We start from the raw sequence: 25,525 nt of genomic DNA on the forward strand, positions 1-25,525 counted from the left end.
CACAATAACCATCACAATAACCATCACAATAACAAATAATAAGGCGCGTAAGAAGACCAACAACAACAGATCATAGCCTTGCCACATCAGCCATAAAGCTGTCCTAAACCCCAGACCCCTTGTCCCTCTTTCCACCTTGCTTCCTACAGGACAACTCTCCAGCAAACTTCAACGCCTACCACCCTGCCGTGACCATCTGGCGCAAAGGATGGAGCCAACCACATCATATCATAAGCCCCAAACGACACAGTTGGATGAAGGTTAGATTTGGGTTAAAGCCTGCCACAATACTACTAGGAAGCTCCTCACTTTCCTCCTCTCTCGCAGCAACCAGAAAAAATTGCACATCACCACCACCGAACTAAACTTATCCTCCGGTGATCCCGTAGATTATGGCCCACGCTTTGTGAAACCATTTTCCCACGAGAAAATGAGAGAATGTGTGGACCAAGAACAGCCTTGGGGTAAATTCGACATCCACAGTCTAAATATCGATGATACTCCAGAATTGTATAAATTCCGGCGATGGCATAACGCGAGACACGTGATTGGGATTTTGCACTGTACTCTGGAGAATTTCTTTGGCGGCGATGCGCCGGATCGACTGGCGGATGAGGAGTAAGTCGCTAAGATCTTGTACTATCTACAACGCCTTTGTTTCTAACTAATCTTACTATATAGTAACGATCTCGGCTCTATATACCGGTTCCGGTGCCAATGGAATCTCGAAGGCTGGACGAACGCGAAGGATATGTCTCAGCCCCATATCAACGCCTACATAGGCGACTCGCAGCCCCTCCGTGTTGATCGCCTCAACTTAGGTGAGGTATCTCTTTCCTATGGCTTGATCGCCAAGCGCCGAATCCAAGATGGATATAACAACCACCGATACATCCCTATCACCGTCTTTTCGATGTCGGATTTTCAAGTCCGCATCCTTCAGATCTGACATGACAAGCAGAACCCCAAGGCTCTTCAGGTCCGTTCGTCACCGATCATGGACTTTAAGGATGGGGTGCAAAACAACTTGGACGACTGGGTTGCCATCCTGTGCTGGATGGCAGGAAAGCCAGTTGGAGATACAAAAAATGGAACTGAGATTGTTCAAGTCATTGAGCAGGATGTCTAGCGCGTTGCGGGACACGGGCAACTTTTGCTTTTTTTTTTTTTTTTTTTTTTTGCGTTAGTAGATAATGCTACTCAATGGAGTCACTTCCTAAAACCATCTTTATATGGTATATGGGTATACATACAATAATATCAGACAAAAGAACCTCAACCCAACACCAGAACTACAAAAGAACCCCCAATGCAAGTCCCAGGAAACTCAACCAACCCCACACCCTCAAACCAGAAGCAGTCCCCTCTTCCGGACGGGGGATCGAATTAGCCTCCAACCCACTATACGACAATATCGGATGTCCCTCCGTGGAATCATCCCCAACCTCGGAGTCGGAGATATCAATTCCGTCATCAATATCAGTGCTGCCCGTAGCGGCGGCTCTACTAGAGCTTATAGTAGATGCAGCTGTTGATATCGGCGTTTGTGCTTCGGCATTAGCGCAGTTTTGTTGGCGGGTAGACTCGGCATCTTTGTGAGATGGGTTTTCGGGACAGTTGGTATAGCAGCTGGGGTGGTATTAGTGTCAATGTTTTATTTGGAAGTGCAGAGCTGGTGGGTAGGCTTGACTTACTTTTCTGGGGTACAAGCAGTATTCACCGTGTTGTCTGCTAATGTGCCAGTTGTTGTCTCTGCTGAGGCGAGAGTAGCGACTGCTAGGATAAATGGGAGGGTGGGTTTCAAGTAATGCATTTTTGAGAGATTTTATATATGGATTAACATAATAAAAGGGAACAGACATCTACGGGATGGAGGGACACACAGCTATAAACAAAATGTAGTCCACTGCTACATTTCTATTACTACATTTCTACCAAAGACAAAACATTCCATTCCTACAATCTTCATCCATAGTGAAACTCTATCGAAACCTACACTAGGAGACCCCATGTGGTGATACGATCCCTAGATGGGCTAGGTCGATGTAGAAAACCTTCTAGGTTATATCTATCTACGCATAATACTATACTCGAGACATTGGAGATCAACTAATTCACTGCGTCTATGCAAGAGAAGGTTGGTCAATGCGTGGCTGTCTAGGGGGTGTGGCAGGGGACCTTGGCATACTCCTGGCTTCTTTGACAGGAACTAGGAGCTGGTAGGGGGAAATAGAAGATTGCATGGAGTACCTCCTGGCACAATATTACATTCTTTACTGCGACTGGCTATTCAATGTCATTCCAAGGTTCCTTCGAGTCTCCAGGGTCTTTCTCGGGTCTGGGTAGACGCGCCAATAGGGAGGATTCCAGAATGTGGAGGATCGGCGGGTACCTGCAGATTAGTTTGTTTCTTGTTTGGGGTAGGGAGATGTGGACAGTGTATTATTAGTAGAAGTAGAAAGGAAAGTGAACAGCAAGATTATTGCTTTGTGCGAAGTTAATAACCACACCAACCTACAAAGTGAGGTCACGTTACCATCCTACTAAACAACGCAGCTTTTACAAGTAGTATACAACACACATTATCTATGATCAATAATTCATTGCAGTAGTTTTACCCAAAATATAATCCACAAGGCTTACTCTGCATAAGTCCAAGTGATCCTATTTACATCGAATATACCTAAGTATAACTAACCCTTACAGACCCTTGGCCTGCTTAGCCTCGGCTAGAGCCTCCTTGAGCGCCGCCAGGGCATTGTCAACGTCACCACGCTTGGGGTCAGTAACACTGACACCCATGTGGCCGAAACGGATGTACTTGGTAGCGATCTCCTTGTGCAGGCCAGCTGCAAAGATGACACCACGCTTAAGCAGACCAGGCAGGACATCGGCCGGGACCAGACCCTCAGGCAAGTACATGGCAGTCATACCATGAGCCTGGCATTCAGGACGAGCAGCGAGCTGCTTGAGACCAAGCTCGGCAGCAGCAGCCTTAACCTTATCTGAGACTTCGGTGTGGATAGCGAAGCGGCCGGGGACATCGGCGGTGATCTGGGTGAGGGTGGTGTGCAGGGCGTGGACGAGCTGGGTGGGAGGGGTAGCGAAGTAGGAGGGCTTGTTGTTCTCGTAGTTCTGCATGATGGGGAGCCAGTTGGCGATGGAGGCGTAGTAAGCACCGGGAGGGGTCTTGCGAGACTGGGCGGCCTGGATGGCGCGGCCTGATGTCATGACAATGCTGAGACCGGGAGGGCAGCCGATGGCCTTCTGTGAAGCTGTGAGGACGGCATCGAGGTCCCACTCGTCGAAGGCGATCTCCTCGGAGCCGACACTGCACACGCCGTCCACAACGACGAGGGTGTCTGGGCTGACGCGGCGCACTAATTGTGCCACGCCCTTGACGTCTGAGAGCACACCGGTCGAGGTGTCGACGTGTGTGAGGGTGATGAGCTTGTACGACTTCTCCTTCAGGGCTGCCTCGACTTCCTCGAGCGGGGTGCGATCACCGATGGGCGCCTTGAGGTGCGTCACATTGGCACCGTATGTCTCGAGACACTGGCCGAAGGAGTCGCCGAAGTAGCCGGTGTTGAGGACGAGGGCGTTCTCGCCACGCTCGATCAGGTTGGCAGAGACAAGATCCCACCCCAGTGTGCCGCTTCCGGAGATGATGAATGGCTGCGCGGTGGGGCTGGTGGATTGGAAGAGCTTGCGGACAAGAGTCAATGTCTCGCCGAAGACCTTGACGAAGCCAGGAGCGACGTGGCTCTCACTGGGGGATTTAGTTGGTTGTTCATTGTAGCATAATGTAATGTGACCTGGACAACTCACGCATAGTGGGACATAGACTGGAGGACGGCATCATCGAACTCAATGGGTCCTGGGATCAGGAGGGTGTTGTGAGGGGCCTGAGCAGACATAGTGGGAGTTGGTTCGGAGGGAGGGGCAGGAGGGATGGAGCGATCAATGGGTTTATATTCGACGTCGTCAGGGAATAGTGAATCTCTCTCGGTCGAGAACGGAGTATTGAGGTCGGGTAACGGGAGGCGCTGGTCCAGGTGTCTGGAAATCAGGCTCAGACGCTCCTTAGTAGTTTTGGACGCCAGTTTTCCGGTTGCGGCGCGCCGCGGGGTATTTCGCGTGAAAGGGGATTGGAGGAGTTCCCGAGGGTAAGTGACTTCGGGGATCGCCGCCGAGTGGATTGGCCGAGATACCGATTAGGATTCGTTGATTTGTTCACTCGGATGAAGAACCGAGCATGTGAGAGTGAGACTTGAAGGGGTATTTATGAATTGAGTCACGCTCTTCCAAAGTTGTTTTCCGAAGGGGGTTCGTTTTTTCCCTCTGGGGTTTTGATGTCGGAGAAAGGAAGGCCGGGCGGATCCTACCGATTGACACTCCCAACAGTCTACGTCCTACGCTGTACGTGTTATTCTATAAAGGAATTTGTGGATTTTCGTGGATATGAAGCAATATCTGGGGTATTCTATAGATTTTATATCATTCTATATCATTCTATTAGCAATTGAGGAGGATTGTACGGAGTAGTATCTATATTGTACTGTTTGTTTACTGTACGTATGTTGGAGATAGGAGTATCCAAATACTATGTTGATTTGCTCTCTATTTTGAATGCAATATCATCTTCCATACATTTGTATACCAAGCTCAATGCCGATGTCTGCCCCCGGCAATTGCTACTCCATTCGATCCTTAGACCCCAACATAGTATGCCCCCTCCTGATCTTCACACGGTGACCTCCGCAAAGAAGTTAGGAAACCTTCGAACCAACACGGGGTAAACATGTATTGGACTCATCAAGCCGAAAAGCATTTGGACGAGACATTCGGCCTGACCAGCCAATGCGAAACAAAACAATGATCGAGATGGCTTCATGGAACATATAACGCTAGCCGTATTTAGGTATAAAATAGGGCTTAGGGCATCCCCTAGTTGCTCTTCCCCGCGAAACTCCATCAGGCTGAAGCCAACAGGCGTTGTTTCTATCTGGCTTGCTCCGATTTCCGATCACCGTGGATGGACCATTGATCTCCATTTACCCCACACGCACCATCCAGGATGACCGCCCGTTTGGTCTTGGTCATTGGTGACCTATTCATCCCTGACCGAGCTCCTGTAAGCTGTCCTCAGCTCAGCTTCACTATCTCCGCTAACACATCGTCTAGGATCTTCCAGCCAAGGTCCGTCTTTATTCTGCACCTTGGTTTATTCCACCCTGCTGACAATGTCTGGCGATTCTAGTTCCGCAAACTCCTGACCCCCGGCAAGATCGGCCAGACCCTTTGTCTGGGCAATCTGACTGACCGCGAGACCTATGATTTCCTCCGCGAGGTAGCCCCGGACCTGCAGATGGTCAAGGGCGATTACGATGTCGACTCTCCCAACCTCCCACTCTCCAAGATCGTGAACCATGGCAGTCTACGAATTGGTTTCACTCATGGCCACACCATCGTGCCACCCGCCGACGCCGACGCATTGCTTATCGCGGCCCGCCAGATGGATGTCGATGTTCTACTGTGGGGGGGTACCCACCGCTTCGAGGCATTTGAGATGGAGGGTCGGTTCTTTATCAACCCGGGAAGCGCAACGGGTGCCATGAGCTCCGGCTTCTGGCCAGATGGCGAGGAGCCTACACCGAGTTTCTGCCTGATGGATGTGAGTTGCCCTGGCAGATTTGGAGGGTAGTATATATGCTGACCCTGAATAGATCCAAGGTGATGTCCTTGTGTTGTATGTCTATCAGCTGAAGACCGATGCCAATGGGGTGGAAAATGTGGCTGTTGAGAAGGTCTCCTTCCGCAAGAACCACCCCCCGGCTTCGTAACGCTGTTCTTATGCCTACTGCCCCTCCTCTCTTCCTCCGTGTAAATAATTGCCTTGGTGTTCGCTTGATCATATGTTCTTCTCTTTCCCTCCGCCTTGTTGCAGATCCCATGCTTTTTCAATTTGATACATGATACCTTGAATCGAGTCATTTCCTCAACATTGTCTATGATGTTGCTATCTATTCCTATGGGCTGGATTTCTCGCTCTGATTTCCTTGATTTTTTTCCCCAAAACAGGAGTCTTCCGATAGAATTGAATTTATCCTTTTCATTTTGTGGTCTTTTGGTGGCTTGCTTGCCCCTCTCTCCCAGACCGTGGAGTTTTTACTTATTTGGTAATATTTGAAGATATATATACGGTAGCCGAAAGTAGATCGTGGAAATTTGTATTCAACATAATTGACATTCGTATCAACGAGCTATGGCTCCTACGTGCCTGTTGTAGATATATGCGATCTCTGATACTATAGCATGCTCATCTATGGATACAACAGGTACGTAGGCATAATATTTCAATAATCTGAATGTTCTGCATTCTGGAACTAGCTAAAGCGAAGACAAAGGTCTTAATGCATAATATAATGTAAGCCTGATTTAATTGATTTGATGCAAAAATAGTCGCCCGCTTATGCGGCCTTGTCATGTCTTTTTTTTGGTCCTTAGACGTTCTTTTGCATGTTCTTTCGGATGTTCTTTTAGATGTCTTTTTAGATGTCTTTTTAGGTGTATACGAAGGCGGTAAAAAAACCACATTCTGTGGAAGAGACTTTTCTACATGTATGTATAACCTTTAACTAAGACTATCCATGGGTGTAATCTATGATGTTTACATGTATCTAATGAAATAATCAAGGATCATATCAAAAGAAAATATTATATGAAGCACACCCATGGTTTATGATCTTTGTTTAACTTGATATTTCTCTTCCAGTTAAATATATATATAAAATCAAATGGACTTCTTTTGCAGTATATATCCATGTACTTATATTTTTCTAAATATGTTGAGAGTGAAGAAAATTCAGATCGTTGAAGTACATACCATGTTTGTGTAGTTCTCATATGAGTGTCTCATACAAGAGATACTCATTTCTAGAGCTTTCATAAGGTGCAAGTTTGTATCTCATTGAACACAGTCCCATTACAGTGAATGCAAATGAGGCTGGAAAGACGATTGCCGGTATACACCGCCCGGCAGTATATCACCGATTCATCGCCGGAAAAGGCGCTATTCCCGAATGAGAAAGCCTGTCATTGCCAAATCCCAGAACTTCAATTCTCTGCCGCCTAGAGGTCTTGAACAGAGGGTTCTGTTAACTCGTACAAATCACCTGGGCAGTTCCCGATTTAAAGTAACTCAATACCTTCGTTTTCATCTACCAAATTTGACGCGCAAAGATTAAACCGACCCACTGAGAGCTCTAACTTGCTCCCCTCATTGGTATCCCCGGCGCTTTCACCGACCCTTCGAATACTCCCAACCCCAACACATTTCTTTTTTTTCTTTTTTTTTCGAAAAGATGGCTGCTGAAGGCCAGGAGATCCCAGAGGAGGTCAAGGGGGAGCAGATCCCACCCCAGGAGGATGGTGTAGATGACGAGGTACGTGTAATCGGGGTTGTTCCGCTGCATTGAAACGCGCTTTCACTCTTTGTTCGAGTTCTTTGGGCCATTTCTTTCACAACCACGTCGCATACTTTCCTCATATATGAGGCACACCCCGCTAACATGATTGATCCATACAGGAAGAGATTGAGGCCATGAAGCGACGAGTGGCCGAGATGGAATCTGAGGCGGCCAAGCTGCGCGAGATGCAAGCCGACCTCGACCAGCAGACTGAGAGCCTTCAAGAGAACAAGGAAGATATCGATGCGCGTAGCATTTTCGTCGGCAATGTCGACTACGGTGCTTCGCCGGAGGAGATCCAGGCTCACTTCCAGAGCTGTGGTTCCATCAACCGGGTTACCATCTTGCTGGACAAGTTCTCTGGTCAGCCCAAAGGGTGAGATTTGAACAGATGGAAGGAAAAATACAAAATGGGATATGTGCTGATAATGCGCTGCAGTTATGCCTACGTTGAATTTGCGGAACCCAGCCTGGTCGCTCAGGCTCTGGTGTTGAACGAGAGTGTCTTCCGCGGTCGCAACTTGAAGGTCGGTTTATGATTGTTGGTACTATTCTCTCTACACTCGCTGATATCGAAATAACAGGTTGTTCCCAAACGTACCAACCTGCCTGGTATGCACCGTGGCCGTGGTGGCCGGGGTGGCTTTGGCCGCGGTCGCGGTCGTGGCTTCCCTCGTGGTGGTGGATATCGTGGCGGTGCTCCCTACCGGGGCCGGGGACGTGGTTTCTCGCCCTACTAAGTGTGTTGTTTGGGGGTGTTTCTGCAAATCCCGGCTCAGGTGTCCGATTTCAGGGCCTGATTCACTCCTCATTTTCTCTAGTGGGTTTGGAGTTGTGGGAACTATGCTGTACAATAATTTCCGGGCAGAGAATTAGCAAAAAAAAAATAAGAGATAAGATTTAGCTATGGCTTTTTGGGGGTGTTGTATTTAATGTACTATACTAGTAGTTAGCTGATATAGAGGATTGTGTATTATATATGGTATAGAGTACATTACTATCGTACTTTGTATCCTTAATAGTATACCAAAGAGTATAGTAGAATTCTAGATATGAATATGGCTGCCTAAATAAAAGGTCATAGTTACTGGGATAGTAACTAACTAGTGATAGTAGTGATATTTCCTTTTACCTAGGTATCATCCTATTAATATCAAACTTGAAATTGCCACTCTACCCGCCCACACCCGCTGAATTTACTCTATTACGTATGCTTAAAAAAGAAAGAAAAAATAATAATTGGCATTCTAGGGCTATACAATATTCAATATCTAATGAAGTAAAATAAGAGTGAAATCATAATCCAACGTTTATAAATCTGCCGTGCTCAGCCCCAGGAAGTACTGACCGGGTATCCCGTACATAGTGAATACGTAGTCCGAGTACCTGCGCCATACAAACCCGGGCGCACCTAACGCCTAACCCTTCCCTTTCTCTTCCTTCTCCTCTCTCAACAACCTACCATCACCAAACCTGCAAATCACCAACTTATCCACTCTTTCCAGGCTTTGACCCTGGGCGAACTCGGTTTGGTCCTTCTCCCCCTCGTGAATGTGCGCGCCCGCGCTGTTCTTTGGGCGTGATTGATCGCTTGTAAAGCATCATGGCGTCAAACCTTCCAGCGTAAGTTGGACTTCTCTGCCTCTATTCCGATCGAGATTTGATCTTCAGATCATCCGCTGACATGAATTGTAGCCAGCCAAATCTCCGGGTCACGAGTAAGACTCTCATTCTGTCGAATCGCCGTGGGACTTCTGCGGGGTTCCGCATCCGTACAAGACTGACATCTCTGGTTATATAGTTATCGCGGCTGACGGCTTGTACAAACGTGATGTCTTCCGTATGTTGTCTCCTTCAGATCGGTTGATCGAGTGCTGCGGGGTTGAACTGACCATTTTCTTTTTTTAGGATTCCCCGATCCATTCGCCGTCGCTACTGTTGGAGGAGAGCAAACACATACAACTTCTGTGATCAAGAAGACTCTGAATCCTTACTGGAATGAGCCATTCGATTTGTAAGTGATACTCCGCCACTGTCTGGGAAAAGGGTGAACCTCGTTAACCATGGATCTTTACAGGAGAGTCAACGAGGACAGCATTCTTGCGATTCAGATCTTTGACCAGAAGAAATTCAAGAAGAAGGACCAGGGTTTCCTTGGAGTCATCAATGTCCGCATCGGCGATGTTATTGACTTGTCGATGGGTGGTGATGGTACGTCCGAAGACCGCCGATCGCGAGTCATAGAAACGTGGACTGACTTGACGGCCATGTGCCCCTCACAGAAATGCTTACTCGGGACCTGAAAAAATCGAATGATAACCTCGTGGTTCACGGAAAATTGATCATCAACCTATCCTCAAATCTCACCACCCCGCATCCGAATCAGAATGGACTCCAACGTCAACAGGCCCAGACCTCGACTTCCAGCGGTCTTGTGCCCCAGGTTGCAGCACCAACACCCCAATCACAAACTGGGCCGAGCACTCTCGATACGTCCCCTGCCGCAGCCTCAAGTTCATCATTGGCCCAGCGCACATCGACCACCGGTCCCCCGGCCGGTGCTCCTCCCCCGTTGAATGGCGCCCCCACCAACCCCCCTGGACCCGGCGCCCCCTCTCGCGCCAATCTCAGCTCCTTTGAGGACAGCCAGGGTCGACTCCCTGCCGGATACGAACGACGCGAAGACAACTTGGGACGGACATATTATGTGGACCATAACACGCGCACCACGACTTGGTCACGACCAGCGGCCAACTACAACGAGCATGCCCAGCGTTCGCAGCGCGAAGCCAACATGCAGCTCGAGCGTCGGGCCCACCAGAGCCGAATGCTTCCCGAAGATCGAACTGGCGCCAACTCACCCAACCTGCCAGATGCCCAGCAGATACCTACACCACCGCCTGGACCTAACGCAGGAACCTCTCTCGCAACTGGAGCCCCAGCTGGGTCCAACGCCGCCGCGATCTCCATGATGGCGACGGGAGCCACCACTGCAGGCACAGGGGAGCTTCCACCAGGCTGGGAACGACGAGTGACGCCCGAGGGACGACCTTACTTTGTCGACCACAACACGCGCACAACGACATGGGTCGATCCTCGCCGGCAGCAGTATATTCGCATGTATGGCCAGGGACAGACCACAGGTGGCGCGAACAACACCACCATTCAACAGCAGCCCGTATCCCAATTGGGTCCTCTCCCTAGCGGTTGGGAGATGCGTCTTACCAACACTGCTCGAGTATATTTCGTTGACCACAACACCAAGACGACTACCTGGGATGATCCGCGACTACCCTCCTCTTTGGATCAGGGCGTGCCCCAGTATAAGCGTGATTTCCGCCGCAAGCTGATCTACTTCCGGTCCCAACCCGCGTTGCGCATTATGTCCGGACAGTGCCACGTTAAAGTCCGTCGTAATAACATCTTCGAGGATTCATATGCCGAGATTATGCGCCAGAGTGCATCCGATCTTAAGAAGCGCCTAATGATCAAGTTCGATGGCGAAGATGGTCTTGATTACGGTGGTCTTTCACGGTATGTTCTATTCTTTTTTCCCCCGGTATTAGTGAAAAGTTGCTAACTATCTCAGTGAATTCTTCTTCCTCCTCTCTCACGAAATGTTCAATCCCTTCTATTGTCTCTTCGAATACTCTGCCCACGATAATTATACCTTGCAGATTAATCCCCACTCGGGCGTGAACCCCGAGCATCTCAATTACTTCAAGTTCATCGGCCGAGTGGTTGGTCTGGCTATCTTCCACCGTCGTTTCCTGGATTCCTTCTTCATTGGAGCTTTCTACAAGATGATGTTGCGGAAGAAGGTCAGTCTTCAGGATATGGAAGGTGTGGATGAGGATCTGCACCGCAATTTGGCATGGACACTGTAAGTTTGATACATGCAATCCCGTTTGAATAACCACACTAACACCATGACAGGGATAATGACATTGACGGAATTGTGGAACTCACATTTTCGGTTGACGATGAGAAGTTTGGCGAGCGTCGCACTATTGATTTGATACCCGGTGGCCGGGATATTCCCGTCACCAACGAGAACAAACCACAGTACATTGAGTGAGTGGAAACAGCCCAACCTCCAGCCTGATGAAACCCCGCTAACCAAATTGCAGGTTGGTTACGGAATGGAAGATCATGAAGCGTGTCGAGGAGCAGTTCGATGCCTTCATGTCTGGCTTCAATGAGCTTATCCCCCCCGATCTCGTCAACGTCTTCGACGAGCGTGAACTCGAGTTGCTCATTGGTGGTATCGCCGATATCGATGTCGAAGACTGGAAGAAGCACACCGATTACCGCGGCTACCAGGAGCAGGATGAGGTTATTCAGAACTTCTGGAAGATCGTCCGCACCTGGGATGCTGAGCAGAAGTCCCGTCTTCTCCAGTTCACTACTGGTACCTCGCGTATCCCTGTCAACGGATTCAAGGATCTGCAGGGATCCGATGGTCCCAGACGGTTTACCATTGAGAAGTCTGGTGATCCTGCTGCGCTGCCCAAGTCGCACACTTGGTACGTACCCAATGTTGGTTCTTTTATCCGGTGTATCATAGCTAACCTTTTTCGTAACACAGCTTCAACCGTCTTGATCTCCCTCCTTACAAGACGCACGATGCGCTCGAGCACAAAATGTCTATCGCGGTGGAAGAAACGCTTGGCTTTGGACAGGAATAGAGAGTCTTGCTATTACCTCTACTCTGCCTCTACTGTACCTGGATCTCTCTCCCTCTTCCCCTCTTGCAGCAGCGTGCAATGCAGGATTTATTCCCTCTCCTGTTCTGGATTCTTGGTGTTCTTTGTTCAATGTAACCCACTACTCACGAAGCTCTCGTTTTTCCTTTTTTAACAAGCCAACCAAACCAACTTTCAATTTCCCATTTTCTGGATCACTGGATTAGGATAGGATTTAGGGTTGGAACATTACGGAGGTTAAGTCCATTCTGTTCTTGTTCCCTTTCTTGTTCTTGTTCCCCTTATCCTTCTCTTCATGTTGGACAGGGAATCCAGTTCTACCTCTCCTTTTTCTGTTTTGTTTACATCTCCCTCGAACTGGCTATACATACCCATCCTGGATCTTCCCACACTCGTTCTGTATTCAATATTCTACGTAGCAAAAAAGAAAAAAGGAAATCATCGAACTTCCTCTGTCGAGAGCTTTCACTTACTTTTTGTTCACATTGCTCAACCACAACCCTTCTTTGATATGACTGACTAACTTCTGTGTCGTCTGTTGTGCCCTTGCTTTACTCCCATTTCTGTTGTTTTGTTTTGTTTTGTTTTGTTTTGTTTTGTTTTGTTTTGTTTTGTTTTGTTTTGTATTACCCATCCTACGATCGATCATATACTAATGTTGTATGGGTGGGCGTATTTGTAGAGTTAAGGTCATAGTTAGCGTCACTGATCGTAAGTACATTCCCGGAAGCATATTGAGCCAATGTTCTACCCACAGGGCTAGCAATTCAAGTTCTCAATGGGAGAATAAGTACCCTCCGGTACTTTCCAATATTGTGTTAGTATCTATCAGATACAAACATTGAAATCTTTCAGCCGGTTCAGCTATATGGATGTATGAGATACATAGGTACATGTATGTGTCCAGTATCTGTACATGACATCTTAGGACGATAAATGGAGACGTCTGTGTGAATAGTTACATGAGAGCAAAGATGAGATGAGATTGAAGAACTACCGAATGGGGCAATATGTCCCGATCCAAACTTATCAATATTCTTCAATGTCTTTCTATGTTAGTATATGAATCATCACTAAGATGGCTAATACGGGATCGGGGATGAGACTAAACCTAGCGGTATAGTGCCCTACAATAGCACCCAGTTAGGGTAAGGCACTATATCGTTAGATTTAGTCCCATTCTCGATCCTTTCTCCTCTTTTTTTTTTCATCCTTGGGCTACCGTTCGTTTTGCCCTCGGTAAAACCTTTTTTTTATTGTGCTTGTTTGTATTTGGCCTCATAGGCGGTTAGGCCTTCCCTCTATGGTGCCATGCTACGCTACTTGCTCCTCTTTTCTTCTTTTCCTCTGCCGTTGGCTCAGTTCATAGAAACCACAGAATCTCTTTCGTGGTAGTATAAGTACCACCACTAGGAGGTCCAATACGGCATGTTGGATGGTATGGAGCCTAGCGGTATACTGCTCTATAGTGGCTATTGTTAGTATAGGGTTCTATATCGCTAGGTCCCATACCACCCAACATGCCTCCTTTTTTTCCTCCTGAGCTACTGTTCGTTTCAAACTCACTGCACTTTTATTTATTTATCGAGGATATACTTATTTGTTTGCTGGGCTTAGGCCTAGGCCTAGGCCCTATACGCGGCTGCAATGTCTCGCCTCCTTTTCCTCTCCTGTTCCTTTCGCTTCACAGGAATCACACTATTTCTCTCTTTCTGATCTCATGCTTAGGCATCTTTAGAGTTCACCGATACCCCCAATTTTGGCTACAGTGAAATCCAACCTCGCTCTTACAGACACCTTAAGTGAGTGACTTCTTGAATTAGAATGAAACAATACAGTCCGAGACGAGATCACAATGATTCGAGGCATTCGGCTTCATATAGCAACACGCACACACACACACACACATACACACGCATACAGGCAGTCTCATGTCTCCGAGACCGAGAATTAAACATTCAAACCAGCAGCGACAAGCGACAATCCAACAAGCAGGGAAATGCGCACTCCAATTGCACCAGCACCGCCTTCATCAGCTCCGGAACTCGCAGAGGCACTTGCGGAAGCACTCGCAGATGCACTCGTGGAACCACTAGCCGTCTCAGCCGGCCCATCACAGTGCCAGTGGTCACCATGCGGCTCACAGCCAGTAGACTCGGTAGGACTAGGGACTGCGGGAGAAGCATCCGCAGAGGTTGTGCTCACTCCGGCTTCGCTTGCTGTTGATGTACCCGAGACAGCTGTTGAGGCCGGGCCATCACAGTGCCAGTGGTCGCCATGTGGCTCGCAACCAGTAGACTCGGTAGGACTGGGGATTGTGGGGGAAGCATCCGCTGTGGTGCTCACTTCAACCTCGCCTGTGGTTGATGTACCTGAGACAGCTGTTGAGGCTGGGCCGTCACAGTGCCTGTATAGAAGTGTTAGTAAACGTACTCGAGAGCATACGACGGGGTAGAACGAACCAATGGTCTCCATGTGGCTCACAACCAATTGAAGCAGTAGGAGATGGGCCTGGGTCTTCGGTCGAGGCTGCGGATGAGACCGAAGTCATCAGTGCAATGAAGAAGATGGATAATCTCATTTTGGCGAGGTGATTTGAGCGCTGTGTGCAGTATAATCACAATGTCAGATATTTTCAAATCAGGGATTTGCTGCACAGGGTCCGGACCCTTTATACCTGCCGTTCCGCTGAGCTAGTAGGGTTTGCGACGCCAAGAAAAGAGGAAGTCTTGGTGCCCCAAAGGTTCTCAATGAGCCTTGGCGCCGGCGGGGGCTGTCTCATTGTACTGGGCAGATTATTGGTCTTTGGCTAGATGGCTGTGTCTGTGGGTAGGAATTTTATTAATGAGCGATGTGCTTTTCCCCGAGATATCTTGGCTATCTTGGATTGGACCATATGTAGGTCAGACCAGACAGTCCCTGCTGATCCCAACTTGCCAATTGTTTGAAATACAGCCTATTTGTGTGGGTTTCGAGCCCAGGAGAATAACGCATTCTTCTCCGTTCATTTAGTACATTGGTTTGTTGTAGCTACCCTTTAATATCAGTCGATATTGTCGAGCTACGGTCCCGGAATCAGCGGAAACTTGTGCCCGAGAGGCTGACTGCGCTAGCTAGTTAATGAGAGCTAGGGTAAAAGGAACGCCATGATATTGACCACGGGAAAGGAATTGCCATTCAGAAGTTAAATTAGGTGGGTATTATGCGAGATATCGTGTTGTCCCAGCAAAGACGCAGATGACCTGCAGCCCTATCCCGTCTCATATCTCCCGTTCTTGAACTGAGGTTGAATTCAGATAATCTTTTAATAATAAATAGCCACTTTGGTATAGTCCTAATAGAAGATAGTAAAACATGCAATGGAGTTCGTCCCTGTTCTACCGCCTAACAGCCTCCCAATATTGCGCCTGATATGCATTCTTATTCAACCCACGCCCATTCCGCCCATATGCCACCTCCAACCCTCGCACTGGCAAGTTAGGCAATGTGATATTCCCAATTGTGGGATCTGTCTCCTGGAAATCGAATCCCATGCTCTCACTCAACGTCACAATCTCATCCAGTGATAACTGCACAAATGGTGCGGTGCCATACAATAAAGGTCCTAGGTTCACCCAACGGCCACCAGGACGAAGTAGTCTGTGGATAGTCTCAAGGTATGTGACTAGGTTCCGCGCAGTATCGATGAAAAACAAGGTCACGATTATATCGTATTGGCCTGTGTGTTCTGCAAATACCGTAGTGAAATCCCCTTCCATGAGCAAGACAGATGACGGGTGGATAACTTCGTTCGGAAACGTAACTGAGCGCTGGAGATCATCGGTTGTGGGCTGGTGAGACCACCAGTCGATGTAAGGGTGAAATTGCACACCGTTGGGAACGGAGAGACTGGACACATAACGGTATGCCAGATTCATGTACATTGACCATTCATTCATAGTGACCTCAAAGCCTAACACCTCTCGAATTAGCCAATGAAAGTTTCCAGTAGGAAATTTTGCACTTACCTCCAAGTTTATCAACTTCATGCGCTAGTCTTCCCAATCCAGACCCAGGCAACAGCACTTGCAGGGGTCTATCTTTTGTCCGTGGCGTCTCAGAGATAGATTTCAAAATAGATCTAAAGGATTGTTCTCGTTCTTCATGGCCCTCGTCTGCCCAGTCACGCACAAAATGCTTCATTCCCTGAGAGACGCTAGTCTTATCAGCGGACCGCTGCTGACTCTCATTTTCTTTGATGAATTCGTCTAACTCAGATTGAGTGATATTGTAGAACCACAGACCGTGATCAACAATAGATCTAGCGAGTTCGTTGTTTGTGTCCAGCAGATGTTCCATTGTGTTGAGTTTACGTGTGTAGTGGACAGTTGATTCGAGCATCTACACCAGCCAGTCAGACCTGCTGAACACTTGGGTATCTGCAAAAAGAAAAGAAAAGAAAAGAAAGAAATATCATACCGTTCTCTGCCTCTTGGGGACGTTTTTGTAAAGATTCCTCCATCGATCTACCTCAGCTAGGTTTTTATCTTTGTAGCGGGTATATCCATGCAGGGCAGTTAACAATCGATGTCGAGGGTGAGTAGTGTCCCATTTCCCACTAGATCGCTCAAGTTTCTGTAGTAGACGTGCGTGTTCCTCACTGTGTGTAGACAGTGGCACTTGATATTGAGATGTAGTGGTATTGTAAGGTTCAACTTTGTAGGAGATATCCTGCAAGACATTAGTCCTAGGTGTAGTATCAGTTTCAGGATATTGATCTGACCTTAATCCACGGGGAGAGATGAATGGCAAATCCCGCCCATGCCACGCATATGAATATGAAGAATGCCTCACGCAGCATTTTATCGGAATTGGAGGATTTTAAAAAAGCAATTGGATGGAAAATCTATCGCCGCAGTAGACCCTTATGTGACTGACTGCCAAGCCTTGCCCAGCCCTATCCTCTCAAGGTCCTCGATGCCAAGAAACTCTTGAGGTTTCCGGGAGACATGGCGCAACAGCATGGGTGGATTTACAGAATAGCCGACATCAAATAGCATGGATGGGTGGTTCGATTGGTTCTCGGGCGATGGTGTCTCATTCTCTGTCAACCGCTCACTTTTCTGATTCATCGTCGGGGCGACAGCATCGAATGGCGATATTGAATCCCTTCTGGATCACTTTAACAGGTGATTTGAAATTTCCCAAAATCTACTAGAGACTACCGTACCGAGGTCCAAGCGCAAATGAAAGTGATCGTGGTATTCAAGCTGAGACGAGATGCAAAATAATCCTGCCAAGCCAACCGACACTACTAGGGTTAGGTATATTTTGTATGGTAACTCAATACAAAAGGTACATGAACACAACGTAGTCATAGCCTCAATTTTCTTAACTCCCAAATTAGTTATGGGAAATGTAGAAAGACCCATTGGTGTAAATTAAAGTGTTAATTACTTCCAATGTTCGTGCCAACCTTGGCAATAATTATCAAGTATGCTAAAAGCAAGATAATAGTTAAACTTTTATATACTTATATACGATACACCTGGGCAAGCACCTAGGGCCGACCCTCCGGGCCGGCCTCGCACGTACAACAGCCAAGCACCTAGAAGGAGTACCTACACGAAGCTTTCCATTCACTGTCACTGACCTTGGCATCACGTGTGTCAATGGGAGTCGTGTGAGTAGGAAATGTCTAACGTAATTGACCGCTAGGTGAATCCCCGTCTTCCTCGGTCAGTGAGTGACGGGGGAACCACATCACATCAGGGTTGTTCACTAGTACATTGACACGGGCGCAGAGCTGTTTGGTCTCGCGCGAGGCCTTCTTCGCCGACTCAGACAGTGACAAGTCCATATGTACAGTCGCGAATTGAAGACTCAAGCGACTGCCCAAGGTCGCTCCAAGTCACCATCAAAACCCCGCTTTGGGGCGCAGGGAACTACTGTTCTTGGCACGAGCAAGATCCCTGTCATTGCCTGATTCTTCTCTCAAGCAATGCTTAACTAAAGTCCAATCACCTTTTTATGTCAAGCGAGTGAAATCTATTCGGGTGGCTTACCAAGATATGTCGCCAATAGTTCACTTTGTGCGCCATGCGCAAGGCGTCCACAATCTCAGCCATTCAAACCATCATTTACTCGACCCCGAACTGACCCCCCTAGGAGAAGAACAAGCCCGCGCTCTGGGTGCTACGTTTCCTGCATTAGAAAATATTCAACTGATCCTGTCATCGCCACTGCGACGCACGATTCAGACCGCGCTGTTGGCGTTTCCCTCGCAAGTGGGGGACGGCGCCCTGCAGGTTATCGCCTGGCCAGAGGTGCAGGAAGCAAGTGATCTCAACTGTGACACCGGCAGTGACCTGCTTGATATAAAGGCCAAGTTTGAAAAGCTGCCGGTAGATTTTACCTTAGTAGAGCCTGGCTGGCACATCAAGGTATGTTTTCAACGTCTAATCTACTTGATTTATGCAAGGCTAAGTAAACTGCATATATATAGCAAGGCAAATGGGCTCCAGCTGCGGGCAGGCTTCTAGAGAGAGCTCACCTGGCACGGGAATGGCTGAGCCAGCGACCTGAAAAGGAGATCGTGGTGGTTTCCCATGGTTGTTTTCTGCATTTTCTTACAGATGACTGGATGAATGCTGACAATTCACATGGTGCGTTATGAGCTTCTCACGTTCCACCGTCTCATGCTAATCTATACTGTAAAGTAACGGACTGGGCTAATGGTGAGGTTCGCTCCTTTACTTTTGAACATGAGGAGGATGAAAGACCGGTTTTATGTGAGACAATAGAATCCAGGGAAAGACGAGGATTGGGACCAGTTGCCCTTACCAAAGAACAACGGCTAGAGTTGCAGCAGACGAAACTGCAAACCTGGATCGAATGGGGTGTCATATTGGCGTGATCTATTTTACTAGGAGATTATACGGGAGGTATAAAATATCGATTAAGGTCTACTTTACAGTGGATAAGAAAGATGGCGATACCGCATTGTCCAGAGATTCGAGAAGAAAGAAGGAGGTAGACGATTCCGTAAAGATAGCCATAATAGCAAGTCAGAGTTTGGGTGATTGGCTGCGTGCCGAGGATCTATAAAATTGTCGTCAGCTTAGACGAGGATGTGCCGAGCGTATGTGAATGATCATCGGCAGATGGAGAAGTTGTGATTACCCTAGTGAAACCCGAGAATGAATGAACAAATCCGGATGCGAAGAAACGGACAAACTTATACAAACCTATAAACCGAGAAATAACTAGTATAACAGGAAAGTCCTAAACAGCTAGGTCGATGAGTGAGTGATATGATGCAGAAATTATATTCAACCCCGAAAATTTACTCAGTTATAAAGAACCTATCTTCACTCAGATATGATCCTGTCCACTTTTTTCTTATTGACATAGGCCCATGTAATGTACAGCAGTTAAACTTACCACAAGAAACAAATTTTTGATAGAATTGCAAATTTTAGAGATCCCATGCCAATGAAGCGGCCCTCCTCCAACAAGTCCCCAGGGCCAGTCTTGATCGTGCTGTGAATTCAGCCAATCGGAAAATCATCACCTGGCTTGGCTGCTCTGGCGTTTGACGGGGGCCTTGGGCTCTGGCAGATATCTTGCTGTAAACGATAAGCCTGAAGCAAGTATGATCATGAGTATCCAGATGGCATGACCCCCAAACAGCTGTGTCCTCGCTCCCAAAGCGAAAAGGCTGGTGAAGAGAGCCGGTGAAAAGGCTCTCAGCGCGCTGATATTAGTCATGGCCAGCGCATTCAGCGTGCCCAGGAACCTGGGCGAGGGCGCGACGTCATTCAGGACGAGCTGGATCGCCGTGAAGCTCATGCTAACTCCGCAGCCAATCACCAGCGTTATTGGCAAGATAATCCAAAAGGCCGTGACTGATGCGTCCGTGCCCATCCGCAGAAGTACATTGCCAAGAGGGCAGGATAAGAAGAAGAACGGATACATACTAGCGCAGATACGTATCACTCCGTTCGACCCTATCCTCTTCTGCAATGGCGGGAACACCAGAAGGAGCCATCCAGCTTGTGCGGCGCCATTTAGACCCATCATCAATGAGATTTGTAGCGTTGTAAAGCCATACCCTCCGAGATGTACGGGAGTGAACCAAAAGACGGGAATAATGGCGGTGTAAGCGAAGGCGAGGACCATGAGATACCCATACGCGTATAGGACCACACCGACCCCTGGTGATGTGAGAAGCTGCCGTGTGGATAGGTCGCCACTCTGGGCCGGCGCATCGGATGCTGCCTCCTCGCTACCACGGTCCACCACAACCGGCTCTTTCTTCAACGTCTCTTCAACAAAGCAGGCGCTAGACACGGCAGCGGTGCCTCCGATCAACGCCACCACAAAGCTCGAGAGCGCGTAGGGATATTTCACAAAGAAGCCGGCAGCTCCGAAAACACCAGGGTACTGTCGTACTGGGTCAGCAAGTGCACCACCCAATAAAGGGCCCAGGAAAAGGCCCAAGTTCCCGCTGAAGGCGAACCAACTGAACGCCCGGGCCTGGGTACTAGGTGTGCTGTGCTCGGCCACCATCGTGCGGATGGTGACGATTGTCCCAGCAAAGACGCCAGCAAGACACCTAAACAAGATCATTTGCGGTATGGTCTTTGCCAGGCCAAAGAGGCCTGTCGCCACGGCAACACCGAACAAGGAGGAGACCAGGACGGGCCTACGGCCGAGGCGATCGGCTGCTTGGCCCCAGAATATCATGACAACGGCCTGCGTGAGGGAGAACATTGACTCGATAAGTCCGCTATAGAAGCCAATGTCCGAGGCTGGCACGTTGCCGTTGTCCTGCACCATTTGGCTGACATAGGGGAAGATGGAGAAGAAGGCCAAGGGCTCAACTGCACGCGCATAGCAAAGCAGCAGGATCTGGAACTTGGGCAAGGGTTTTTTCTCGTCGTCATTGTCGCCATCTGACCCTGATGAATTGTCCAGTGTGTCTGGTGCGGGCACGTCATCATACTTGATCTTGCTGGACCCTAGGAGAGCTGTAGTCTCATCTACATGGTCACTTTCCTCGTGCACAGCATCGGGCTGCCTGGCTGTACCTGTGATTGCGACCATATCTGGACGTGAGAGGTGTGGTGCGAAGGGGCGAGATTGAGGTTGAATGGCGAATCCATTGAGCCCCACACCGCTTTCGCGTCGCGCTTGACGCGTGAAGCAGAGAACTTACAGATTGAATCTACTGAAATGGCCATCTTTGAGAGAAGTTGAGAGAAATTATTGTACATTTCTTTCTCGCATTCTATATGTGACCTTTTTAAACTATGTCACACAGCTCCTAGGCCAAAATCACCATCACACGGTCCATAATAAAACCCCTATCCTTCTACAAGAATGCTCAGGCACATACGGAGTACATGGAATTAGTTTACTATCCAATCAATCGCCATGTCTGCTCTGCTTTGAGTAGGAACAGCCACAATTCCCCAATATGACTATTCGGTGTGATTTTTCCGTATCGGAAGAATTTATAGATGACGATGACTCACTTGACGCTCAACATTTGAACCTGGACAATCGAACAATTATAGATTGATTCATCGAACAAACATTGTAGCTTGGGACTAAAGACAAAAAAACAATCAACATGAGCCAAGGCCATGTTATCATCGTCGGGTGAGAGTCACTTGAAGTCTACCTTCTTCTTTCCCTCTTTTTTCCATCTATTAACAGTAATTCAACAGAGCCGGTGTCATTGGTCTCAGCGCCGCAGTCAAACTATCCAAATACTCCAAAGTCACCGTCATCGCGAGAGAGTTACCTGGAGACGTTGGCATTGACTACGCCTCCCCATGGGCAGGGGCACATTTCCGCCCCACCCCCGCAAAAAACGAAGACGAACATATAGAACAGAACTGGATGCGACAAACCTACCAAGAATTCGAGGAGATCGCAAAACATCACCCGGAAGCCGGCGTGGATTTTATTCCTGCGGTCGAATATTTCGATACGGCTGACCCGACCTCGTTCCTAGCAGAAGCACATGGTTACACCTCATGGCCGGACTTTCGTGTTCTCCACCCTGCAGAATACCCCCCTCAACATCCGTCTATCCAGCTAGCCGTTACCTACCGCAGCTGGGTTCTGAACTCACCGGTTTATTTGAAATGGTTACAGACGCGGGCTGAGGCGCAAGGGACTCGGTTCATTCGAGCCCATTTGGCGAACCTAGAACAGTGTTTGTCTGTCTATCGAAAGAATAAATCCCAGGATGAAAGTGATCATGTTTCGGGTGTTGTCGATGCAAGTGGGAGAGGGTTTGATGATCCCTCCTCTTTCCCCTCGCGGGGTCAGTTCATCATCGTCTCGAATTACTGCGATAGAACTATCAGTCATCATTGGAGTGATGGTTCCTCTACGGTCATCATACCCCGGCCTCTAGGTGGTGGGACTGTCATTGGTGGGACTAAGGAACCTAATAACTGGTATGTATTTTTGAGTTCATTGATTCCCCTAGGTTGGAGTGGCGCTAACGCTCGTCAGGTCTGAGGATATCGATGATGCTTCAACTGGGGCCATCTTAAAGAGGGTGAGAGATCTATGTCCCGAGATGATTTACGAACAGGCGGATGGACTGCTTTTGACGAATGGGTTTAATATAAAGCAAGTCTACGTTGCTCGGCGCCCAATGAGACGTGGTGGACTCCATTTTGTCACGGGGCAGATAGTCGACCGTGCTAAAAACACTCTTCCCCTGGTCTCTTGTTACGGTGCTGGAGCAAATGGGTACAAAATTAGCTGGGGATTGGCAGGTGAAATTGCCGAGTTTCTTTCTTAGTATGTATGTAGCGCACTCCTGATTCAATGAAAAAAGACATTTATTCGTTACATTTTATTATTAGATTCCCCTTGTAGCGCATCCAAGTACATGGGCCTGCATTTAGGGATAAGATCCTGACTCTGCTTAAGTGGACCTAACTCCGGAAGCCTTGGAGAGACCAATAGCAAATAATACAATCTAGAGTCAATCAGTTTCGTCTATACTATAAAAGTGGCGAACAATGGGGGCCAATACTAAAAAGAGTTGAACATGTCATTAAGCAAACTTGCGAGTGTCGATCAAATGATTATTACTTCCCTTGAGCAGACTTATCTAACCAAACAGCATTGAACACTTGAAAAAATATCGGGTATCCTATTTCGCCATAAGGGAGTAAATATGATTTTGAGATATTATGTACAAACATTATTGAGTCCTCCTCAGAACTCCGACCCTTCTAAAACCAATGTCAATAAAACAAACATAAAATGTACCGCCAGATTAAGCACCCAGCATCATCCAACCCATGGTACCAGCCCAACCAAAGACAAAGATCAAGGTCAAAATACTGGCACCGGCCTTATCGCCAGTCGTAATAGGCTTCTCTTTGTTGTTGTCCCCACTCTTTCCTTCACCCGCATTGGGATTACTACTGCTGCTTCCACCAGTCTTAGAGGTGACAGGGCCAAAGGCGCCGGTGTCAAAGTTGATCATATTCGCAAGGAAGACATTCGTTGCGCTGATCTCCTGCTCCATGCCGGTCGATCCGTCCCACTTGTTTTGATACCACGTGATACCGCACGAGTTGTTGTTGTTTCCTGTGCAGGACTTTGCGGCGGCTTCTGCGGAACTTGCGAGTTTGGGCTTGATTTGTGCTGCGGTATCGGGGACCAACAGTGCGGTGAATGCGAGCCATGATGAGGTGAGGCCCTTGAAAAGGATTTCGTTGAAATTGCACTTTTTAATAGGCTCACAGGTTATGTCTTCGAAGACGTCGCCGTTCGGGAAGAAGGATTTGAGGGTTTTTCCCAGGAGGCCATCTACTGGGGTCTTCCACTTTTCGTCTCCATTTGTCTGTTCAGGTAGAGTGTTAGTGTCTGCAAATTGAACGGTTGACCGCATGGAAAGGGTAAATGGTGAATATCGAGGTCCCACTTACAAAGTTATACATGTAGGCAGCACCCATCAGGTATGTACCGTAGTTATAGGTCCACTGGTAGTTACCAGAGTCGGCGCAGTCATTTGCCATTTGCGTTGAGTCGGCAACATTCCAAGTCTTGTTGTTCACTAGCGGCGACGAAACAGACCAGTCCCAGATCTTCTCGGCCCATTTTGTGTACTTGTCTTCATTTGTGTAGCGGGCGAGGCGCGCAGCGAGTTGGAACAGACCGCCGTTTGAGATGGAGTTCTTCATGGTGTATCCGTCCTGGTAAGGGAAGAGCTGCCAACGCAGACCACCACCACATGTCGTTGTATCCCATCGAGCGGTTTGGGTGTTAAATACACCCTGTGCGAGCGAAAGCCACGAGAATTGGTCGGGGACATCAGGGAATTTCAGCTCGGCGGCCAACATGGCTGCGAGACCCCAGAACATTTGGTCGTCATTTCCCTAGAGATTCGAGAATAATTAGAGGGTTGTCCTCCCAAGATACTTTGGAATCGGTGTATGGTTCTCACCAGGTAGCTACTGTAATTGCTGGGCATGTAGTCACCCTTATCGCCTGATTGCCACTCCATTCCTTGGCTCATCAAAGAGTTATAGGTCGTGTCACCCGTGTAGTGCCAGTATTGAAGCAGCGCAAGGAAAAGAGCAGATCCCTCCCACCATTTTTCAGGGAAAGAGCCAGGGATTTGTCCAGTTTCATTGCCGGCATACCACCCCATCATGGAGTAAGTACTCGTACTTGCGGCATCTTTGATTGATTCTGTCCAGCGATCGCGAAGTCAGTCCTCTGCCACCTTTGATCGGAAAATAAATTTGAGTTGTCATGACGTACGTTCACTACTGATGTCTAATTCGATCGCGGGCGTTAATGTTGAAAAGAGGAGTGTTGTGATGAGGCCATTAAGTATAGACCATGTTCCGGACAAGTGCATTTCGGCCTAAATCAATCATCGATGATATCGATCTCAAAGGGGGGAAAAGAAAAAAACAGTCGTGGTTCGAGATGAAAATGGGCGAGACCTTGCTTGTCAAAGGGAGTTTGGGGGTCGGGATGCGGCGCAATGATGTATGGGCAGAAGACCCCCAACCCCAAAAGTTCCATATTAAAAATAGTTTTCAGGGCTTTATCCACTTTTCTGTGGGGTTGAGAGAAATTGCAAGCTTTTTCTGGTTGGTTTTTGCAAAGAGATGACCGACGATCAACCAGTAGATCTATCATCTCGTTCGCCACCGAGCCGAGTATGGGCCGATGTCGTTTGTGTGCGTACAAAGTTCAACAGTTCAGGGTTGAGTGGGATGAGTATTGGCACATCCAATTGTCGTATTCTTATGTGGACTGAGTGAAAGCGACAGATCAGCGACAGATCAACAACCGATGATGTCGAATAATATACGA

At 48.1% G+C, this 25,525-nt stretch overlaps 13 protein-coding genes across 13 annotated transcripts; 6 read left to right on the forward strand and 7 right to left on the reverse strand.

Annotated features, from left to right (window-relative positions):
* Positions 1-430: 430 nt before the first annotated feature.
* On the forward strand, positions 431-1,129 carry N7455_007333 (uncharacterized protein; the record flags this gene model as incomplete). The annotated part of the gene is made up of 3 exons (XM_065605600.1): positions 431-618; positions 682-904; positions 962-1,129. The coding sequence occupies 3 exons, from the start codon at positions 431-433 to the stop codon at positions 1,127-1,129; spliced, it is 579 nt and encodes a 192-aa protein (XP_065461454.1).
* A 163-nt stretch (positions 1,130-1,292) lies between these two features.
* On the reverse strand, positions 1,293-1,813 carry N7455_007334 (uncharacterized protein; the record flags this gene model as incomplete). The annotated part of the gene is made up of 2 exons (XM_065605601.1): positions 1,293-1,629; positions 1,695-1,813. 2 exons carry the CDS (start codon positions 1,811-1,813, stop codon positions 1,293-1,295), a joined length of 456 nt encoding a protein of 151 aa, XP_065461455.1.
* Positions 1,814-2,700: 887 nt separating this feature from the next.
* On the reverse strand, positions 2,701-3,917 carry N7455_007335 (alanine--glyoxylate transaminase; the record flags this gene model as incomplete). Its single annotated transcript, XM_040956081.2, has 2 exons — positions 2,701-3,769; positions 3,829-3,917. 2 exons carry the CDS (start codon positions 3,915-3,917, stop codon positions 2,701-2,703), a joined length of 1,158 nt encoding a protein of 385 aa, XP_040813431.1.
* Positions 3,918-5,077: 1,160 nt separating this feature from the next.
* Positions 5,078-5,843, forward strand: N7455_007336 (vacuolar protein sorting-associated protein 29; the record flags this gene model as incomplete). Its single annotated transcript, XM_040956076.2, has 4 exons — positions 5,078-5,134; positions 5,185-5,199; positions 5,261-5,674; positions 5,727-5,843. 4 exons carry the CDS (start codon positions 5,078-5,080, stop codon positions 5,841-5,843), a joined length of 603 nt encoding a protein of 200 aa, XP_040813488.1.
* Positions 5,844-7,364: 1,521 nt separating this feature from the next.
* N7455_007337 (polyadenylate-binding protein) lies at positions 7,365-8,209 on the forward strand (the record flags this gene model as incomplete). The annotated part of the gene is made up of 4 exons (XM_040955982.1): positions 7,365-7,445; positions 7,589-7,845; positions 7,909-7,996; positions 8,054-8,209. The coding sequence occupies 4 exons, from the start codon at positions 7,365-7,367 to the stop codon at positions 8,207-8,209; spliced, it is 582 nt and encodes a 193-aa protein (XP_040813466.1).
* An 863-nt stretch (positions 8,210-9,072) lies between these two features.
* N7455_007338 (NEDD4 family E3 ubiquitin-protein ligase) lies at positions 9,073-12,157 on the forward strand (the record flags this gene model as incomplete). The annotated part of the gene is made up of 10 exons (XM_040956097.2): positions 9,073-9,092; positions 9,165-9,187; positions 9,271-9,309; positions 9,378-9,483; positions 9,547-9,680; positions 9,752-11,003; positions 11,059-11,352; positions 11,406-11,543; positions 11,600-11,995; positions 12,058-12,157. 10 exons carry the CDS (start codon positions 9,073-9,075, stop codon positions 12,155-12,157), a joined length of 2,502 nt encoding a protein of 833 aa, XP_040813456.2.
* A 1,968-nt stretch (positions 12,158-14,125) lies between these two features.
* N7455_007339 (uncharacterized protein) lies at positions 14,126-14,756 on the reverse strand (the record flags this gene model as incomplete). Its single annotated transcript, XM_040956124.2, has 2 exons — positions 14,126-14,582; positions 14,638-14,756. The coding sequence occupies 2 exons, from the start codon at positions 14,754-14,756 to the stop codon at positions 14,126-14,128; spliced, it is 576 nt and encodes a 191-aa protein (XP_040813477.2).
* Positions 14,757-15,552: 796 nt separating this feature from the next.
* N7455_007340 (uncharacterized protein) lies at positions 15,553-17,015 on the reverse strand (the record flags this gene model as incomplete). Its single annotated transcript, XM_040956032.2, has 4 exons — positions 15,553-16,127; positions 16,183-16,555; positions 16,634-16,885; positions 16,938-17,015. 4 exons carry the CDS (start codon positions 17,013-17,015, stop codon positions 15,553-15,555), a joined length of 1,278 nt encoding a protein of 425 aa, XP_040813473.2.
* A 64-nt stretch (positions 17,016-17,079) lies between these two features.
* Positions 17,080-17,286, reverse strand: N7455_007341 (uncharacterized protein; the record flags this gene model as incomplete). The annotated part of the gene is made up of 1 exon (XM_065605602.1): positions 17,080-17,286. The coding sequence occupies one exon, from the start codon at positions 17,284-17,286 to the stop codon at positions 17,080-17,082; it is 207 nt and encodes a 68-aa protein (XP_065461456.1).
* A 939-nt stretch (positions 17,287-18,225) lies between these two features.
* Positions 18,226-19,070, forward strand: N7455_007342 (histidine phosphatase family protein; the record flags this gene model as incomplete). Its single annotated transcript, XM_040955936.2, has 3 exons — positions 18,226-18,597; positions 18,660-18,819; positions 18,874-19,070. The coding sequence occupies 3 exons, from the start codon at positions 18,226-18,228 to the stop codon at positions 19,068-19,070; spliced, it is 729 nt and encodes a 242-aa protein (XP_040813480.2).
* Positions 19,071-19,723: 653 nt separating this feature from the next.
* On the reverse strand, positions 19,724-21,262 carry N7455_007343 (uncharacterized protein; the record flags this gene model as incomplete). The annotated part of the gene is made up of 1 exon (XM_040956126.2): positions 19,724-21,262. One exon carries the CDS (start codon positions 21,260-21,262, stop codon positions 19,724-19,726), a length of 1,539 nt encoding a protein of 512 aa, XP_040813600.2.
* Positions 21,263-21,791: 529 nt separating this feature from the next.
* Positions 21,792-22,982, forward strand: N7455_007344 (FAD-dependent oxidoreductase; the record flags this gene model as incomplete). The annotated part of the gene is made up of 3 exons (XM_040956129.2): positions 21,792-21,820; positions 21,889-22,629; positions 22,688-22,982. 3 exons carry the CDS (start codon positions 21,792-21,794, stop codon positions 22,980-22,982), a joined length of 1,065 nt encoding a protein of 354 aa, XP_040813491.2.
* A 483-nt stretch (positions 22,983-23,465) lies between these two features.
* Positions 23,466-25,061, reverse strand: N7455_007345 (glycoside hydrolase family 76 protein; the record flags this gene model as incomplete). Its single annotated transcript, XM_065605603.1, has 4 exons — positions 23,466-24,038; positions 24,124-24,573; positions 24,642-24,889; positions 24,962-25,061. The coding sequence occupies 4 exons, from the start codon at positions 25,059-25,061 to the stop codon at positions 23,466-23,468; spliced, it is 1,371 nt and encodes a 456-aa protein (XP_065461457.1).
* Positions 25,062-25,525: the final 464 nt, after the last annotated feature.

Source organism: Penicillium solitum (genome assembly GCF_028829755.1).
Source record: "Penicillium solitum strain IBT 25940 chromosome Unknown utg000004l_segment0_segment0, whole genome shotgun sequence".
Taxonomy (NCBI): Eukaryota; Fungi; Ascomycota; class Eurotiomycetes; order Eurotiales; family Aspergillaceae; genus Penicillium; species Penicillium solitum.